The 21,834-nt window shown below is 36.1% G+C and overlaps 1 protein-coding gene across 1 annotated transcript in view; it reads right to left on the reverse strand.

Annotated features, from left to right (window-relative positions):
- The window catches only part of LOC306872729 (protein sidekick-1-like), a gene marked incomplete at its 5' end in the record, with an annotated part of 43,816 nt that overhangs the window by 16,617 nt on the left and 5,365 nt on the right, over positions 1 to 21,834 (reverse strand). Inside the window, 7 exons of the mRNA XM_079421490.1 lie at positions 665 to 735; positions 1,339 to 1,442; positions 4,583 to 4,784; positions 5,077 to 5,271; positions 16,365 to 16,463; positions 18,480 to 18,669; positions 21,254 to 21,369. Of these exons, the coding sequence (XP_079277616.1) occupies positions 665 to 735; positions 1,339 to 1,442; positions 4,583 to 4,784; positions 5,077 to 5,271; positions 16,365 to 16,463; positions 18,480 to 18,669; positions 21,254 to 21,369 (977 nt within the window). The remainder of the gene's footprint in view (positions 1 to 664; positions 736 to 1,338; positions 1,443 to 4,582; positions 4,785 to 5,076; positions 5,272 to 16,364; positions 16,464 to 18,479; positions 18,670 to 21,253; positions 21,370 to 21,834) is intronic.

Genomic DNA, 21,834 nt, shown 5'->3' on the forward strand with positions numbered 1-21,834 from the left:
CAGAAAGTAATTACCGCACAATACACGTCAGCCCAAGAGATAGCACAGATCAACAGAGGACAAGTTAGCCGAGACCACGGGTCAGTAAAGGCCTGATCTGGTTGTTCTTACTCTGACTCACTCTAACATGCGTTCTCACTCTCCTATTCTATTATGGATGTGTCTTATTTAGTATGTGATCAGTGTTATAGGCAAAGTTAATTAAGATGGGGTCAAAACAGGCCAGCTTTGTAAATGTATCCGTATGTGTGTGAATAGATAGAGGAGGTACGTGAAACGACTGCTAACTAATTAGAGGGTAAAGAGTAAGGCTAAGAACCTGCTTGCCAAACATAATTAACATTGAGAGGGCAGCTGAATACTTTGCACACAAGTCTGCTATTAAACGTTGTTGGACAATTTGAACCCCTGAACCTTCAGTTAAATGGAAAGACAGGAAAAGTTTCTGTGACACCTACTCATGCCAAAGCTGTTTCAAAACTTAGTGGGCATTGTAAGCATCACAGGCTTGCTCTCCACATGAGGACTCTTCCAACATTATGCTGCCTTCTAAGATGCCTTGTTTAGACAATGTTTTGATGATAAGGCAAAGTCATAACACACAGCAACTAGGTTTACTGTTCAAAAATTTGGGCTTGTTGTTAAATCTTTTACTATGTTTTACCTGCCACTGGACAATCACAGATGTTGTGGTTGAAGGTTTGATGTTTAAAATGACAGGCGCTTCATCTGGCACTAAACACACAGACAAAAACATTCAATCAATTAATGACTCAATCAAACTGTTATCTATCTATGTATGTATCTATCTATCTATCTATCTATCTATCTATCTATCTATCTATCTATCTATCTATCTATCTATCTATCTATCGTTCGTCTGTCTGTCTGTCTGTCTGTCTGTCTGTGTCTGTCTGTCTGTCTATCTATCGTTCGTCTGTCTGCCTTTCTGTCTGTCTGTCTGTCTGTCTGTCTATCTATCTATCTATCTATCTATCTATCTATCTATCTATCTATCTATCTATCTATCTATCTATCTATCGTTCGTCTGTCTGTCTGTCTGTCTGTCTGTCTGTCTATCTATCGTTCGTCTGTCTGTCTGTCTGTCTGTCTGTCTGTCTGTCTGTCTATCTATCTATCTATCTATCGTCTGTCTATGTATCTGAGAATATGTAGATACAATGACAAGCTTCCATTCATCTATCCACTATTCTATCTACATTTTCTCCTCCAAATACTCTAAAACATCTACTCAGATCCTTTCACAAATACTCAAATCCAAAAAGCACTCTAAAAAAATATAATTCACTTTGCACAACACACAGAATCTAGTATTACCATCCTGCAGAGTGGTAACTGGTTCAGTTTCTTTGCTGAAGGCACTGTCTCCCACATCATTTGTGGCCATCATTCTAAATTTGTAAGAGGTGTATGGCTTCAGCCTACAAGAAAAGAAATGCATTTCAACTCACACACTAAATCATTCTCAAGTAGCAACAGGAACCATAAGTGATGCATTTTTAGACTTCTTTTGAGAAAATCAGAGACAGAAGCTCTTGCTACAACAGGTAAGATCATACAAATGCATTTATAAATATAGTCATAAGAAGACATCCCAATCTGTTGAGTAGACATGTCTGCTCAACCCACAATGTCTTGCTCAAGTGCTTGAACAGATACCAAACTCTTGAATATTTCTTGAGATTTTCATGTTTATAAGAATGGCTAATTTTTCATTTATAATTAGTTAATATTAGTCAACTGCATAAATTTGTTATTGCTTTTCAAACTTTGAGGGGACGTGGGAAGGGGACACAGGGTTGTGGGTAATGTATATCAAAGTGGGCCATCAGGGAAACTTTGAGTCTGTGTGTGTGCATGTGTGTGAAGTGAGCAATTAGGGATTAGAGAATCAGGACTGTGAGGGCGCTCGTGTCGTTGTGAGTGTTTACGTGTGTATGTGTGTGTGTGTGTGTGTGTGTGTTCATAATTAGGGCGTTGAGACGAGGACTGTTAGTGGCATTTCTGTTTTAATAGCTGGAGGCATTTACTTCTCTGAGAATCAAGATGGTTTGAACACAAACATCCTCTTGGTTCAAAACACTCGGTTCATGCAATTATGAAAAATGCATGTGTGGCAGAGAAAGAAAGAAATCGAGACAAACTGAAGCAAAGCACTGTACCAGCATATACACACAAACTATACAGGAAATAAATGGTTGAATAGGCAAGTATCAGTAGGGACATTTACGTTGCTGCATAAAGTATGGAAAAATTCAGAATGTAATAATCAGCTCGCTGAAATGAAATGAAGCAGGAAATGAAGTGGTCCTTCACTGTGGTCCATAAAATAAAAATAGATTTATTAAATATGATGAAATATACATCTCGTTCAAAAAGTTTGGAATCAGTGAGATTGAGTAAAATTTATATTTTAAATAAATGCAGTTCTTTTAATGTTTCTATTCATCAAAAAATCCTGAAAAAAGGGTTTCAAAAATATTAAGCAGCACAACTGTTTAACTGATACTGTTTAACTCAACACTGATAATAATATGAAATTTATTTCAACACTAAATTAGCATTATAAATTGATTTCTGAAGGATCATGTGACACTGAAGAAAACAAAATTCAGCTTTGCCATGCCAAGAATATTTAAAAATTTAAAATTAGAATATAAAATATAAAAGATTGGAATAATATTTCTCAGTGTTTCTGTTTCGATTTACTGTAATTTTGATTAAACAAATGCAGCCTGAGTGTGTGTGAAAGGCTTCTTTCAAATATCCTACAGGCTCCAAATTTTGTAACGTACAATATAATGGTAATGTATATGAATTTGATTACATTAAATACAAATTTAAATTCATAACACAGTCAATTCAGCCACTGTCTGCATTCTCAAATCAGCATACAGTGTATAGCAGCAGTGCAAACTATATAATGCAGAAATAGTAAGGGTAGTACAGTTGTACTCCAAGCATAGTGATTGTTCCCTTCAGATTTTCACAATCGTGATTCCAGTATAAAAACATTTACATTATTCCTGGCTCTGTGCCACATTAAATAGCCTGTGCAAATGCACTTTTGCATGTTATCCATGCCACTTCAGACTTATCTTCTGTGCCTCCTTTGCAGTCAGAAGATGGCTTACGGTGAGTCATTGAATGCCAGTGAAAGGCATATGTGGGTAATTAAAAAGACAGGAATGTGGGTTGTGGGTAATCGAGTGGTGCTGAATGCAGAAATGCTCCCATGGTTCCATTACAAAACAGGTTGAGAAAGATGGTGTTACGGGGAGGCAAGTCCTTTAGCTCAATATATTTTTACCCTTAATGCAAGTGGACATTTAGAGACATGAACGAAGATGACAGCATGAATCAGACAGGTGATGATGAGAAGAACGAACAGGCAGGGTGAAAGAATATGAGCTAGTGCTGCAGTGCTGGAGGATGGAGAGCAGAAAACAGGTTAGTGAGCGGGTGGAGCTGAATGGATGTGTGATTAGACATCAGGCCACCCGATGGTCAGTCTGATTATGATTGCACTCTCTCTCCCGCTCGCTCTGTCTGATAATTTCATTCTCTTTTTTATTCTTAATGATGTCTCATCAGTGTCACTGCATGTCTATAATATAAAATGCCCTACATGTTTTGTGTAATTTCACTCTTTTAGATTGAAGAGCTTTGTTTGATTCAGTCCAATAGAGGATGCTTCAATTTTAACCCTTTTCATTCTCACCCTGACACTTTCACCCAGTAGCCTTACTGTGGGATAAAGTGATGGAATCAATACCATGGGACTGAATCATTATTATAACTGTGTTATTTATTTAGCTCAGAGAATAGCATTGAGCCCATCCCCAAAAAAATTCAATAACATTTTGATGGTATGTTTCTAAATAAAAAATATGGTAATGCAATGGTACCATGCCGCAAAGAATTTTTTTTTTTTTTTTTTTTTTACATGTCCAGAAAATGTCTCTTTTACTTTAATGTCGAACCTATAGTAATAATGTGATACAAAAAAACAAACAAAAACAACAAAACAAAACAATGCCATGCTACTGCTATAGTGTACGTAAAAACAAAACAAAACAAAACAAAACAAAACAACCCCCCCCCCCCAAAAAAAACCAAAACAGTCTGGAAAAAAGGCCAAAAAACAAGGTATTACCATGGTACATGTCCTAAAGACAACAACACATACTGTCTGTATGTAAACAAAAAACAAAACATGCCATTACCTTTGCACCCATACTTAAAAACAAAACAAAAAGCATGGTGCTAATATTGTCCAAAAACATGGCATTACCCTTTCAATCATGTCCAAAAAAATAATTTTGTTACTTTCTTGTTGTGCAATTTAAAAAATTGCCTTGTTGAATTATAGCTTCAGTTATTGCCACGTCTGCATATGCCCAATTTACAACAAGCTCAAGTGTACCTCCATCCTGTGTATTGTCTTCTGTCTGTCAGAGCAAAAGCACATTATGCTATAAATAGTTACTGTTCTTGTACCAGCCGTTGGCCGCACAGGCAGTTAAGACTAATCAGAGAGAGATATGTGCGCGTGTGTTACCTATCCACCTCCCAGGAGGTGTTATTATGACCGATGGAGGATGTGTGGGTCTTCCACTCGCCGTCTGGCAGCTCTAATGTCTGCAGGGTGAAGTAGCGCACTGGGGAAGAGCCGTCTCCCCCTGCCGTCCAATGAAGTCGCAGCTTATGAGACTCCACCCCTTTCTGAGGCACGGTGAGTCGTCGAGGGGGCTGTGGCCGCTCTGTGGGACATGTGTAATGAGTCACTGCCGGGCATATGCATGTGTCACAGACCCAGCTCACGGCTAATTTTGAGCTCGGGTTTAAATGCAGTCAGCTCCGAAGGGCCACATGTATGCTTTATCAGCTGACATTCGACTCAGATAAACTGACTCCACAAAGTACGATCGTTTCAGCGAGGTTTTAGCCTTAGTCACATCCAATTTGTCATTCTTAATGTAAATAATTCTAAAGTAGCCTAAGTAGTGAACAATTTGATAACAACACAATCGCACATTAACCCTTCAAACATACCTCTTTTTTCTGTCGTTATGACGATGGCCTCTTCCGGGGGTCCCCAGCCCTTTTGAGTGCGCGCTGTGATTTGGAAAACATACGCCGATTCTGGAATCAGTCCTGTCACTGTGAATTGACGCGCATTGGATCCCACCTCAACCGTGGTAAACTTGTTGGGGTCGTTGCTATCCAAACGGTAAGAAATTTGATAACCTGCCGTAACAAAGTCATAATTACATCATAATTATATATATATATATATATATATATATTGTATTAGTATTAACATAGTATTAGTATTAACATAGTATAGTATTAACAATACTATTATTGTCAATTATATTAGTATTAGGAAATTCTCAATAATAATTAATACTTATTAATATTATTATTTTATAATAATAATAATCAGCATCACTAATAATATTAATAAATTAATAATAATATTGCAATGCTAATCATAAATATGGTTAATATTATGAAAGTATTATGCATGCATTATTATGACTAATAATTAAAAAATAATATATTAATAAATCAAATCAATTATTATTATTATCATTATTATTATCCATTATACATACTAGTTGTATTAGGGAATACTTAATTAATATGGATGAATATTATTAATTTATATAATAATAATATAATAATAAACATCACTAATAATATTAATACATTAATAATAATATTACTGAAATGTTAATCATGAATATTGTCCATATTAAATTATTATGCATGAATTAATAATAAAATTAATGACAATAATCATCATCAGCATTAATAATTGTCATCATTAATATTAATAATTTTTATATTTATATATAAAAAAAAATCATAATTATTTATAATTAATATATAATTATTATAATTAATGATGATAATAAAACCAATTACAATAATTATATATTAATTATAAATAATAAATAATTTATATATAATTAATATATAATTATTGATTTTATTATTTAAATATGCAGAAATGCAAAAGAGAATTGATGGGAAATGCTTTATGATGTTTTTGGAGCTTGATAGCAACCATTCTCACAAACATTCTCACAGACATTGTATGGAAAAGAACAATCCATCTGGTGTGTATCATTACAACGGTCTAAACATATAAGGTCATTATACAAGTTCGCAACAGCAGCCTTCCTTCATAAGAGTTAATAATCCTCTTCTAACTGCAGACAAGGCTCATTTAATTTTAATGCAGATGCTAAGACCAAGTGTCCCATGAAAGATCTCCACAGTCTGAGAGCATGCTTTAACCTGAAAGCGTTTATTACAGCTGCAAGGGTGTTTTTGACATGAGGTGCTGGAGCGATTGAGAGAGTTAAGTGCCTTGTAAACGGGGGAATCTACAGAATGGCCGAGAGAGACGTTCTTATCTCTGTCACATGGGGCGTATGGTGTTAGCGTGCTCCGTTTGGAGGATTACCATGACGCTACAGAGCTGAGGCTGGTTTTAATTCAATGTTTTTTTTCCCCTTTTGCTTGTCTTCTCAGATTCTTATTCACCCTTTCTCTCCTTTTCTCTCTTCCCCGCTCCGAACGCAAAGCTCGCTAAGATCCTCCTTTATTAAGAGGCCATCGCTAATCCAACCCAAAAAGCCCAGAGGGGCCTATGCAAAAGGCTCTGCTTTTCCCACTTGTTCCTGAGCTCTCTCTTTTGATGGTTTTTCTTTTTCCTTTTTTTTTCTTCTTTTTTTGTGTGTTACGCTAGAGGCAGAAATCAACTTGAACACTTTTGTCCTCCTTTTCTTTGTAGTTTCAGAGTAGCTTTTGCCCTGGAAATGGAGAGGAGGAGGCAAAAGGACAAAAAATGGCCAACAATCAACTGTTCAGGCTTTGTATTTTCCCTCATCTATCATGGTAGAGCTGTGACCCATGCCAGGTGGTTCGGTACTCATTTTTTAATGTCTGGGTTGCCGTGGTGAGAGTAGTAAGCCGTGTAATTGGTCGGATCGTCGCCCCCTCGTTCAGGCGCATTTTATTTGTGCGCCCTGTTACCACAGCAATCACTGATCCCTAACCACAGGACACATTACAGCAGACACTCAACGCTATAAGAGAAGGAGAGCAGGATGGACCATTACAAAAAGAAGCATGGTGCTATCATAAACACCATGCTTTTGGGACACTTTCATGGCGGTACAAGTCATATTCTATGCAGTAAATTAAGGTACCATTTAAATATAATGGTACATTAGTATACATTTGATATTAAAATGTTGTTTGTTTGTCATTAATACAGAATGATTTGTGTGTATGTGTGTGTGTGTGTAAATAAAATAGATATACACTACGTTTCAAAAGTTTAGGGTTGGGATGATTTTTTTAATGTTTCTGAAAACAAGGCTCCATTTATTTGATTAAAAATACAGTAAAAACTGTAATACTGTGAAATATTATTACAATTTAAAATAGCTGTTTTCTATTTTAATATAGTTTAAAATGTACAGTAATTTATTCCTGTGATGCAAAGCAAAAATTTTAACATCATTACTCTAGCCACATGATCCTTCAGAAATCATTCTAATATGCTGATTTGCTGCCCAAGAAACATTTCTTATTATTATCAATGAAAAATTAAAAATCCTTAGGATTTTTGTGGAAACTGTGACAAATTTGTTTTCAGGATTCACTGATGTTGAAAAGAACAGCATTTATTTGAAATGGGAATCTTTTGTAACATTATCTTTACTGTCACTGTTAAACAATATAATACGTTCTTGTTGAATAATAGCATTAATTTCTATCAAAAAGCTAACTTTTTATGTATACTGTATTCTGCACAGCATTTTGTCTTCTTTTTTTGAAGTTACAGAAATGATCAATATCTCATTAATACACGTGGAGTTGCGTACAAAGCTACTGCTTAAGCTGTATCTGTTTTTACAAAGCAACAAAGAGAATGAAGGTATGCAATTTTTTCAAATGTTAAAATACTTTCTCCTATCCCAGCTTAAAGGATTAGCTCATCATTTACTCATCCTCACATCACTCCAAACTTTTATGAGTTTCTTTCTGTGGAACGTGAAACATTTTTGAATAACGTACCTGTCGCTTTTTCCAAGCAATTTCTGTACAATGTATGGAGAGCTTGCGGTGCAAAATGGACATTATGCACTATAAAAGTATCATAAAAGCAATCCATAAGACTCTGCACTATATTACCTTATGTGTTCCACTGAAGAAAAAAAACAAACATCCAGACCAGCCTGACACAATTATATTTGTAACTCCATATACAACTCCAAATACAAATCAAGGCAAGGATAAGACAAAGAGAAATAGACATGAGACAGATAGAGAGAAGCCTTACAGAGAACAAGAGAGATGAATAAAAGAGAATGATAATGTGTGATCGAGATACTGATAAAGAGAGAAAGAGAGAAATTAAATGCCAGAGCAAAAAGAGACACCAGAGGGACCTCAATCCACAATATTCACCAACAGGCTCTTGCTTTCAATACATTACCACTGAAACTCAATTAAGAGCTAGAATAAAAGTTACATTGCAGTAAAGCAACAGTAGCATATCCAGATTACACCAGTGCTGTATGACGTTTAGCATACTATACACACATTTATATATACTAGGGATGCACGATATGAAAAATTTTAACCGATACCGATAACCGATAATTAAGTCCTTCTCATGGCCGATACCGATACCGTTTGTGCACCCAGGAAAATACAAAATCTAAGATTCACTGATTAAACTGATATTTTTGTAGCTCTGGCCTAACTATAGCAAACATCAGTCCTGACTCTTCAAATGTTTTTTATTTTTTGTGCACCACAATACTTTGTAACAGAAATGGTTTAACAGAATTATGACAGAACTATGGTTTATCTGCAATTAACAAGTCATTAACAACAAATTTATATTCAAATATTTCATGCATAAAGAAATGCATCTATTCAACGTTTTTAGTGCACGAGGATGAGAAAGTTATTTAGTCTTTAAGCAGTGTTGGGAGTAAGGCGTTACAAAAGTAATGCATTACAATAACGTATTACTTTTTGCTGTAACGCAGTAGTGTAAGGCATTACTAATCAATTTTCAGTAATATTTTACTCGGTACATGTTCAGTAACGCTTGCATTACAATACACTTTTAGCCCCCAATTATTATTATTATTATTATTTTAAATTTAATTTAAAGTCGGGCTCCTACTTTTTAATGTCCCTAGGGCCGGGCTTCGGGACAATATTAACGTCATAGTTCAGACGCGGGCCGGGCTTTGGGCCTGTTTTAGGCTTCTCCTCCTTCAAATACACACAATAAAGAAAAAGCCCCAGCAAAAGTAATTACCATGAATGTGTCCACGGGAAATAGTAAGGATTCACCATCTCCTGGTTAGACGCGCCTTTAGAGAGAAGTGAATCTTCACGGATAACGATTGTATTAAATGGTTTTTGTTTTTGTTTTTATTCATTTCGTTAAGTAGCAATTTAAAGCTTTCTTTAGATATATTTATCATGTCTGTGAGGCATGTATTTCGGTTCATTTTTGTGAACGAACGACAGTCGCGCATCACAGATCAGATTTCATTTTATCACCTGAGGAGAGAGTCGAGCTGACTGACAAGAGTAAGGCGAAAAAGACAAGGCGATGGCAGAAGAGTTTCAAAACTAAATATAAAAGCGCCAGTTTTAAAAATATTTTTGGATTTTGAAAAGCCTGTTGACCTGCCATTTAAGGTGATATTGGAAGGTCTATTTTTTTTTTTTTTTTTTTAAACATTCGTTTCTCATTTAGCCTATTTGGTTCCACAGTAGCCTATTTGCTGATTTTTATTTTATTTAAACTGTGATATTTTTCCCATTATTTTACATCAAGGTGTATGCAGTCCGTGCCTCAAAACTTTCCATCTCACTAATAAACGTTTTATAATTATTTGTTCCTCAGTCTTTACTGATTTTCAGTTTTGTATAGGCCTACCATGCATATTTAAAATTTGTAAGTTATCTGTTATTTTATATTAGGCATATAGCATGGTGCATTTTTATTCGTTTTGTTAATAAAAGTTAGCTATATGTTCTATGTTGTATGTTGTAATTGATGCAGAATTGCCGTTAATTTAAAAGTGAAAATAAAATACGCACGGTGCTTTTACAAGGTATTTAAGCAAAGGAAAGCGAACTAAAAACAAACAACTGCTTGACGCCGAATTGCCACTAATTTAAAAGTGAAAATAAAACGCTCACAGAACTTACAAGCTATTTAAAACCGAAGGAAAGCGAGGAAAAGCGAGAAGACTCAAACAACGTCCACCCCCCAGCCACCGAGGTGATAGTGGTAAGGTGTTGACACACGTCGATTAACCAGTGGGAATATTTCCTCGCTGTCACAACCCTACTTGATGCCTTTTTTCCTCCTTTCGGAATCCTTGCTGAACACGCGCTGGAAATAGCAATGGAATTGTCCTCCTCTGCCACCAAGAAAAACTTCCAGACCCGAAGACATGTTCGCAAATGATGACGTAATGAGCACAACACAACACATGCTGAGAGTCACTGCAGTTTAAAGCTGCAATCACTTGCACTCGGAAAGAAGGTGAATCTCAGATAAATCAGACTGATTGATTGATTTACCAGCAAGCATACTTTATCGGATCTAGTTATCTGATTTAAATTATTTATCTATCGGAGCAATAAAAATGACAACATTTTCTCTCATATCGGTCGATAATTTATCGGTCCGATAAATATCGTGCATCCCTAATATATACTTTATTTGATTCCACATTACAAGTCAAATATCATTAGGAATCATTTTTTTTTTAATGATCCAACAGATTAAAACAAATCAGCACATTGTTATGCATTGACAGTTCTAAGGGTACAGGAAACATCGCCTTTTCCAAATAAACATGCTTCCACACACACACACACACACACACACACACACACACACAGGTGTGTTTTTGTGAAAAGTGGGGACATCCCATAGGTATAATGGTTTTTATACAGTACAAACTGTATGTGCTATTGCCCTACACCTACCCTACACCTAAACTTAGACCTCACAAGAGACTGTGCATTTCAACTTTCCCCCCAAAAAACTCATTCTGTATGATTTATAAGCATTTTGAAAAGTGGGGACATGGGGCAATGTCCTGAAAAGTAACCTTCACCTTGTAATACCTGTATCATACCTGTGTCATTATACAAATCTATGCCCTCATTTGTCACAAAAATGCGCACACACACGCATAGTAAAGTAACGCATTACTTTTTAATTTACAAGAAAATATCTGAGTTACTTTTTCAAAAAAGTAAGGCCAGTTACTTTTTTCCCATTTATTGACTGACAGTGCGCTGTGTGAACATGTTGTTACTGTAGTTCTATACTAAATGTGAATGTGCATTAATTCATCCTACTTGCAAAAAAATTATTTAGTATTCATCAAAATGAATTAAAACAGTGAAATGCAAACTCAGAATATGATGCAAACCTTTAATAATTAAATATGTTATATCAGAAAGGCCCAGCAGAGGTTGTATTTTCTTCGCCAGCTGAGGAAGTTCAACCTGCCACAGGACTTACTGAAACAGTTCTACTCCGCCATCATTGAATCCATCCTCTGCACTTCAATAACTGTCTGGTTCAGCTCAGCTACCAAATCTGACCTCAGAAGACTACGGAGGGTAGTCCGGACTGGGCTGGTAAAATCTTTCTGGACCCCTCACATCCAGCACACTCCCTCTTTGAAATGTTACCGTCTGGTTGACGCTACAGAGCTCTGAGCACCAGAACGACCAGACACAGGAGCAGTTTCTTCCCTCAGGCAATCCATCTCATGAACACTCAACAATAAACGTGGAACACACAACTATAATACACTATCCATTCACCACACTCACTTATTTTATTTTTATTTTCTCATTTCTAATTTGCACATACTTGACCTGTACATACATAGTTGTCTATATTATATATTGTGTTTTTGCTGCTTTGTACATTGCCTATTTGGATATTTGTATATTATTATTTTATTATCTGTGTCCTGTCCTGTTGCTGTCTTTCTGTTGCACTGTGGAGCTTCTGTCACTAAACAAATTCCTTGTATGTGTAAACATACTTGGCCAATAAAGCTCATTCTGATTCTGAACCTTCTTCTCCTGTGTTCTATATATATATATATTAGTGCTGTCAAAATTAGCGCGTTAACGCAGGCGATTAATTTTTTCATATATATAAACTGTTTACAGATAGTCTTCATCACAATATTACATATTCTTGGGTAACACTTTATTTTAAGGTGTCCTTGTTACACGTCACATGTACTTACTATTCCCTAATCTTAACCCTAACCATATAGTAAGTACATGTAGTTAATTAATATTACTCAGTACTCAAATGTATAATTACACTGTAACAAGAAAACAAAATAAAGTGTAACCCATTTTTTTTATTGCATGGTAGCAGAAGTATGGGATATTGTGCACAAGTCATATGGATCACTTTTATGATGCTTTGTTGTTGTATTAGTGGCTGACAGTCCCTGATTTGCTGAATTTTTTTCATTATTTAAAAAAAGTGTCCAGGATATTCCTCAAAAATAAAAATAAAAAACTGAGAAAACGTTCCACAGAAGAAAGGAAGTGGGTGAACTACTTGTTTTTTTTGCAGTATAATGATGATGATCTGATCTAATGATCTGTTCTTAATTGGTTTATAGATTTGCTATCTGAAATCCCTCCAAGGTCACTTAATGAATACTGCATCGACGCCTCATTCGTACTGTACAGTCAAACGTTCAATAATTGCGAGAGTAACTGACTGCTGTTGAGGAAAATCAACACAGAAGAATGATATACCCCTCATGAAAGTCACATTATCTGCGTATCCTCATGTATGAAATATATTACAAAGATCTGAGAGGATAAAATGAGCACTGGAACACTGACAGCTCCTCTCTGATTGAAGATCTTTGGTTTATAACGTTCATTCCTACAGGGAGCGATTGATCCAATCAGCAGAGAGCTCTGTGTGCGAGTGTGTGCAGAAAAGAGACAGAAGGCAAGAGATCATCCGAGGTAAAGAGGCTTCACATTTCTATCACTATTAAGGGATTATATGATCCATCACGGGTGGTTAAGTGTCCATAATCCAGTCATCTATAGCTGCGCGTCAGTGTCTGTATGGCCCGTAATCTTGATAACGGCAAAACTGAGGCGGTTTAATCTCAATACACGGTTGAAATCACAATACAGAAAATCTCATAACACACACACACGTACATACTGACTCCAATGCAATACACAGCATGTCCTTGAAATTTTATTGTAATAATAACATTTCAAATGGCCCAGGGTGCAATGGGCACAAACACACCTTCTTTAAGGCCTCAAATTGCAATAACCAACAGCAACAGATCAATTCCGCCAAGACCAAATACATTAACATTTGGCGCTTTTCCACTGCGTGGTATGACTCGACTCGACTCGGCATGGCTCGGTTTGGCTCGGTTTGCTTTTCCACTGCAGTTTAGTACCGCTTTAGAGTGGGCGGGATTATTCACATGTTGTTATGCGCCGCCTCTACTGCTGTGACTGAAAAACTTTTTCATTCCTCAACAGACCACGAAACAGCCATTGGTTGTTAAAAAAAGGTGCGCTCATTCAAAACAGTTGCGTTCAATCCTTCGCTGGCTGTGCTGATTTAAATCTAGCGGGTCTGTTGTGTCTTGTGACGCAAGTTCAATGACGCAGTTAGAGACGATTCTCTCTGGCCAATCAGTGATCAGCAGAGTTTATCACGTTTTGGTAACAGTACGGTTCGCTTCGAACCTCAGCCGAGGTGGTACTGAAAAAAGTACCAGGTACTAGGTACTGTACCCAGTGGAAAACTCCCCAAAAGTGAACCGTACCAAACTGTACCATGCCGTACCATGCAGTGGAAAAGCGCCAATTGTCATATTCATTACCATGCTAAAATCTTCAGAGAGTTGTCATGATAGAAATAAACTAAATCTCCCCAAATATCCCTTTGGAATGTTTCTATTAATGTTTATTTCTTTACTGATATATCAATTATTTGTATTTAATTTGCATAATTAGGCTGTATCTAGCCACTCTATCATCAAAAGTTAGAATCAGAGGGGTTAGAATACTTTAAGGTGGGGTATGTATTTTTACAAAAACGCTTTAGAAAACTAACCAGTTTTAAGTACCAAAACGAACCGTACCAACTACTAGAACTAAACACCCAGAAGACAAAGGAGATCATTGTGGACTTCAGGCGGACTAGGAGTCATGCACACACACCCATCTACATCAACGGAGCTGTAGTGGAGCGTGTGTCGAGTTTCAAGTTCCTTGGCATCCACATCTCTGATGACCTCACCTGGTCCCATAACACCTCCACTCTGGTCAAAAAGGCACAGCAGCGCCTTTACTTCTTAAGGAGCCTTAAGAAAGTTCACCTGAATCCCAGGATCCTTGTGGAATTCTACCGGTGTACCATTGAGAGCATACTCATGAACTGCATCTCAGTATGGTACAGCAATTGCTCCGCATCTGACCGCAAAGCACTCCAGCGGGTGGTGAAAACTGCTCAACGGATCACCGGCACCCAGTTAACTTCCATTGAGAACATTTATCATAAGCGCTGTCTGGGCAGGGCAAGAAACATCATCAAGGATGCCTCTCACCCTAACCATGGACTTTTCACCCTCCTTCCATCCGGCAGGCGTTACAGGTGCCTACGCTCTCGCACTAGTAGGCTCAGGAAGAGCTTCTTCCCCGAGGCTGTGACACTTCTGAACGCCACACCACAAATCTAACTCCTGCACCTGCTTATTATTACTGCACTGGTCACAGTACTTTACACACATGCATTTGCACTACTCATATTTTGCACAGACTGCACATTGTTAAAGTTATTACACTATAAACTGTCTAAAGTTGTTACTGTACAAAGCACAGTAAACTATTTCTATAAAATATTGCACTACTGTTATTTTGCATAGAATACATTGTTCTATCAATACTTGCACACACTCATCCAGCTGTATTTATTTATTTATTACCACTGTTCTCACGTCTCTGCTGTTCATAATGTGTATATATAATGTATATAGCAATTCCACTCTACATTCTGTAAATCATATCTTCACTTACTCTGCACTTATATGTATATAAAACACTATATTCTTGCACTTCTGGTTAGATGCTAACTGTATTTCATTAGCTCTGTACTTGTACTCTGCATAATGACAATAAAGTTTAATCTAATCTAATCTAATCTAAAAACAAACTTCTGGCCAATCAGCAGTAAGGGGCATGTCTACTCATGATGCGGAGGAGAAAGCGCTCAGTGCACATGACGGACATTAGCCGAGCTGAGCGACGACAGAAAGATAGGTGGATAAAACAAAAGAGGAAAATGTCTGCAGAACAAAAGAAGGCGTGTCTACACCAGACATGACAGTTGTCGTGTTATGCCACACCGCAACAATGAGTAACATTGGTTTTGCTTTGTTTCATAGAACTAATTGTTGCCTGGGTTGCGTGTGGGGCGGAGCTATAAAAATAGGGTCGCCAATACTCTTTTGGTGTAGGGGCGTGTTTGTTTTGGTGAATTGTAATATCAACACTCGCTACCAGAAATCACTTACCCCACCTTTAATTCAGCAAGGATGCATTAAATTGATTGAAAGTCACATTTATAATGTTACAAAAGATTTCTAAAAAAAAAAAAAAAAAAAAAATTAAGCAGCAGAACTGTTTTCATCATTGATAATACAAATGTTTCTTGAGCACCAAATCAATCAAATCAATGATTTCTGATGGATCACAGGAATAAATTGCATTTTAAAATCATTTAAAATACATTTTTTAAACGATATAAATTACATTTTAAGATATATTAATTTGACGGTTTACTGTATTTTTGATTAAATATGTTGAACAAAAAAATAATAAAATAAAATAAAATACTGATCCCAAACGTTTGAATTGTAGTGTATATATGGAAGAAATAAAAAAAGAAGATAAAATGATTAATTATTAAAATTACTATAAATTACAGATTAAAATGATTAGAAAAGAGATTACATCTTATAAGGTAAAAATCTATTAAATAATTTTACATTTGCATTTTTATCATTAAAATATTATGTTAAGTGTAGTTATTACACTTTCTATGCAGAAAGGTTTTTTTTAGGGTTAGTGCAAAATTATTATAATTAGCTTTATTTAAATACAACAGGTCTGCAATATGTCCTCATTAATATGGCTAGGTAAATGTGTGTGGCTGGTTGTGTAGCGTTTATGTTCTCTCTTACCCATAATAATGCCATTTGGCTCTGAGGGAGGTTGCCAGACAACCCTGACAGACGTGAGACGCACCTCTGGAAACACCAACCTGACAGGTGGACCGGGAACTGAAGAGAAGAGAGGGAGGGAGAGAGAGAGAGAGAGGAGGATACATGCATTTAAAACAGATTACTGTAGCATACATTCTGATTTCTTGTAATGCACATATTTCAAACACTTCAAAACATCTGTTTGTGGGGCCAAGCTTTATCTCGGCCATGATAAATATGACATTTTTATCTCTTCTTACACACACACAAAGTCTCCCTGTACACTTCTAATTCCTTAAATCCATAAATATAAATATTAGTGTTTCGTAATCCCTCATCAAACACATTTAACTCTGCCAGTGGACACTAGGCCAACAGCGCTGGTAATCCACTAGTTCTGATATGTGTGTGTGTGTAAGTGTGAGTCAGTGTGTGAAGAAGAATCACATAGACATTCCAGTATCTGGTATCCCTGTAGATTTCCGAATGAATGTTGCTCCATTGAGCCGATTAAGAAAAATGACACAAAGAGGGTATTTGTCATTCCGCTGGCAAGACTCCACAGTCCACATATGAACACACTCGCTCATTTCAAAGGAAAGATGGCAGCTTACTTCCCCTTGCCGTAGAAATATATTGCATACATGCGAGTACATATTTCTGAGAGAAACTTTCCGAAGGAAATTTTATTGCTCAGAGGATGCTCTTTCATAGCTCAGGAGACTTAATGAGGTTCCCACTTGGTTGAGTCTCATGAAAACTGTCAGATAATGCCTGTGTCATATTTCACTTCAGATTTAAAATAAGTCAATTTTTTTTCATTATGACATATAGTTTCAGAATAACTAAGCACATTTTCCCTCCAAATTCTCATTACCGTAATCTGAAAAACATCTCATTCTCATTACTGCAATGCAAAAAAATAATGGCATTTAAATTTAATAATATATATTTTTTAAATATAGAAATGCTTAGGGTAGTAAATATACAAAATAATATTTAATCCATAGTACTGAACATTCACTGAACTTTTAATAATTACAAAAAAATGAAAATTAAATCAAATAAATTATAAATAATTACAAAACATAATTTGTTTATATAATTATAAATACAATGATTAGAAATGCAATAATTAATTATTTTATTAATGAATAATTTAATATATGCTTAATTATTTTTTTTATAAAAATGAGTGATTGATTTATTGTATTACAACGACATTTTTATTATTTATCACAGTACTGAGAATATATATATATATATATATATATATATATATTATAATACATATAGTAATTGAATGTTGAATAATTTAAGTTATGATTATTATTTTTGTAATTAAACATTGGTGATCACTGCATTAAAAGTATTTTTTTTATTATTGCTCATAACAAAACTGAGAATATAATTATAAAAAATTATTATCAAATAAAATAATTATAATTATAAAATATTACTTATAATCATTTTAGTAATTGACTATTGAATAATTTAGGTTAAGTTGACAAATAGGAGACACACATGAGATTCTTGAGACTTGCTCTCAGGGAAAAAAACAATCTGAAAAGTGTAAGGATTTCACAAGTCACCCTTTAATGCCACTTCTGTCTGAGAACAGATTGAGATCTCATTAGTGATTTTTGAGTGGGCTTTGATAAGAAATCGAGCGAGTGAGAGGTGGTTCAGACAGGTGACTCAAGCAAATGCAGTGATGCAGGATGAGGTTTCATGCAGTGGGGGCACCAGCAGGCCAGGCGAGTGTGTGAGCGAGTGTTTGTCTGTGTCTGAAGCCACATGGGAGGTAATGCCAGTCTGAATGTCGGGCACAGCTGGAAACCACCAGAGCATGAAGCAAGGCATAACTATGAGCTACCATTATGAATGTGTGTGTGTGTGTGTGTTTACTGGTGTATGAGAGTGTGGAGGAACATCTGCTAAATGGGTAGCTTTCACTCAAAGTCTAATTTTGACCCAATGTGTGCGCGGACATTTATTTTTGCTTTTATTATGCATGTATGATTTGTGATTTGTGAACAATTAGATGATGTGTTCTGTTCAGTGGGTGATGCATTGATTTTATTGGTTGCTTACCATCATCTTTGGTTCTCTCAGCTGTGGGGGGCAGGCTGGGTGGTCCATCTCCGACACGTGTAAACGCAAGCACCTGAACCTCATACAAGATGAACTTGCTAAGGTTTTTTAAAAGCAGCAAGTGAGCCTGATTCCCGTTCACCAGTTGGACCTGGCGAGCCCGCTCTGAATCTTTTTCTTTGTACAATACCTAGAGATAAAAGAAAACGAGGAAATATAGGTCACGTAGAAACAGTTTTGATGTGATATTGATATTGAAATTCAACAACAACAACCGTACAATGTGTAGTAGTGCTTGCTAATTGCTAATTACTATTATACACACTATTCATACTTAAGGTAAGGGATTTAAACAAACCCCTGGCGGATGATAAAAGAAGATCAGAATATCATGGCCACGAACACAGTACAGTTAAATTCGGTATTCAGTTCGCCTTTTAGTGCTGGTTTTTTTACAATGAAATGAACTCTTGAAAAATTCAGATAGTGACAACTGCATTTACAAAACTTTTATGCAACGCGCAGGGAGCCAAACTGAACAACTAGTTGTTAATGACTTATTTAAACACAGATCAGAGTTGTATCTCTTTCCTGTATGCGCAGGGAAAGATATCACAAGGAATGTGGTACATTTGAACTGAGTAGTGTTGCCAGATCTTACTATAAAAAAACGAGCAAATAAAAGCAAGTCCATAAGCCACATACCAATATATCACAACCTGCTCCTGCCTAATTTATTAACTACATTAACTGTATCAGTTTTAGAGCCGAGCCTAAAGATGTTTAATAAGTGTCTCTTATAATAAGTGGACCTTTCAAACATACATAAAACACAGCGGCTCTGTTGACGGTGGTTTAGTTAAAATCGTCAAACACAGAGAGTCTTTGGTAATATTACTTTGGTTAAAAATAGCAGATGCCAATGTCATAACATGTCATGCACAACATGTCCAAACTTTCTTACAGTAACCATTGTGTCAATCATCACAGTTTTAAGTTAGAGTTAATGATAATTTGGGGAATTTGCTCCCATATTTAAATGTGGTTGTCACTCCTGAAACTTTACAGTGTATGTGGCAATAAAGACATTGAGATAAGCTCTTTTGACTTAGGAAGTATGCAACCATACAGCAACTGCTCACAACACTTGAGCATCTTTTGCACATGCAAACATCCTTGTTTCTTCAGATAAAAACTACGAAAAAATCAAGTTCAAGTTTTGCTTCAACTTAGGTCCTGACTTCAGAAGAGATCAATAATTAATTGTGTCATTTCACCCCCCCCCCCCCCCCCCCACTTTTTACAGTCTAAGCATTTTATCAATTGGCTTCTTCCGACAGTGTGTAAAAGGAAAAACTGTTTCAGCAGTTTCATGATCTTGCATCATGTCACTCTACACAGCCTAAGCAGTAAATGGAGAAAGCCTTATACAAGCAACAGTGCACATGGGTTTCAATATCTTCACAGAGTTTATAGATGTGTTCAAAATGAACTCAATACGAACTATGTTCGGCTGAATGTATGTGCATTAAAGCATGGGGAAGAACTTTTGTAGATGTGCATATCAACAGCTCTTTGTGGTATAAAATGCCTTTGGCGGATGATACAAGCATTACATTAGATGTGTAGAAGTGTGTAGAAGTGTACACGGTGCTTAAGAATGGTTCTGCTATGTGGTCGTTAGGCTGTTCTGGATGGTTTCTTACTTTCCTACATCAAAAGAGTCCACCTCCAAATATCTGCATGGGGATATGGCTCAGGTTCCTCCTCCTTCTTATTCCTTTTTACACTTGTAAAGTATAGGACGGGGACTTGGCACTATCCATCGATTGTTCATTGTATGAGGGCAAAGCTTGCTGTCGATTTTGGATGAGCGGGGTTTAAGCTGACTAAATTATTGGAGAAGTCCGGTAAATGTCACCAAAAACATGTCTGATGGTTTGCCGGATTATCAGGTTTTGACATTTTGATGAAAAATTACAAGGTCAAATCATTGTGAAAAAATTAAATCATCCTTGAAATATACATGGATGAATCAATCACAAAAACATCTAAAACATGCATTTACAAAATAAGTAAATTTTCATTTCATATCGGCTTTAAACATACCTGCAAACTGTACTGGCGAAAAAAGATTCACATTTTTTTGGAATCTGCAGTTGAAATCGTTTCAGAAAATTGTGATATTAAACTACTAGAACTACATGTTGTTTCGGTAAAATGTTCTTTAGAAACAACACCAGTAACAAATAAAACTGTGCATTTACCATACAAACTATGATTTAAACAACTTTACACTTCAAATAATAAAAGATTTGAGAAAAAAGAGATAAACCTGCAATTTCAGCCTAATAAATGATGTTGTAATGTTGTATATAATTGGTCTGAACAAAAATGGCTGAATGAAAATACTAATTCACTCTCTAACAGTCTGATCAAAAATGACAAGTTTACAGGTATGTAAAAAGGAATACTTCACCCAAAAATGAAAATTCTGTCATCATTAAGCTGAAGCTGTCATGTTTTAAAAATACTGGACCCCACTGACCTTCACTGTATATACAAAAAAACACTGAGCAAGCAAATAGCTTTGTTTGTTGAGACATTCATTAAAATATCTTCCTAAGCACTGCTAATAAAATAATTCCAGTCAGACATCTCCTAATACAGTAGAAACTGACCCGTTGCAGTGTTTTGGCAGGCAGGACTCTCCAGTCAAAGCTGTGGGGGATTTTAAGGGTCTTAAAGCATTCTCTTTGATATAGTAACCGTACCTTGTAACCAAGGATGTGTCCATTCTTCTGGTGTTCAGGGACCGAACCCCAGGTGACCAATATACTCGTGGAGCTCATTGCTTCTGCGCTCACATTTTCTGGGGCACCAGAGGGAACTGAAAACACACCCATATAAATAGCCATTTTATACTAAAGCAAAAACCCACTCAAGGCCATCTGTTAGAGTGATTTTACAACACCTAAGGCTGTTTTTCATCCTATTGGAACAATAATATGATAAAAGACTCCAATTATCATTAATAATAATATGAACAAACAATTACACCAAGTAATACAGCTCATTAGCCTAAGGCTGATGTCTTACCAGCCGACTCTGAACTATTTATTTTGGTCAGGGTTTCACATCTGCTCAGTATTTTTGCTGAAATCTCACTCCTTTCAATTGGAGTCTGTCACATATACTGATTAAAAATGGAAGAGGGGTGACAGCTTAAACAACAGCCTCTGACATTTCTCTCTGATTCGCTGTCATGTGAAGCTCGCCAATATAAGAACAGGAGAACCGCATGAGCATAAACACTTGTAATGGACTGATTTAAGATACAATTTGGAGAGCTAAC

The sequence above is a fragment of the Barbus barbus genome (genome assembly GCF_936440315.1).
Source record: "Barbus barbus genome assembly, chromosome: 7".
In the NCBI taxonomy this organism is placed as follows: domain Eukaryota; kingdom Metazoa; phylum Chordata; class Actinopteri; order Cypriniformes; family Cyprinidae; genus Barbus; species Barbus barbus.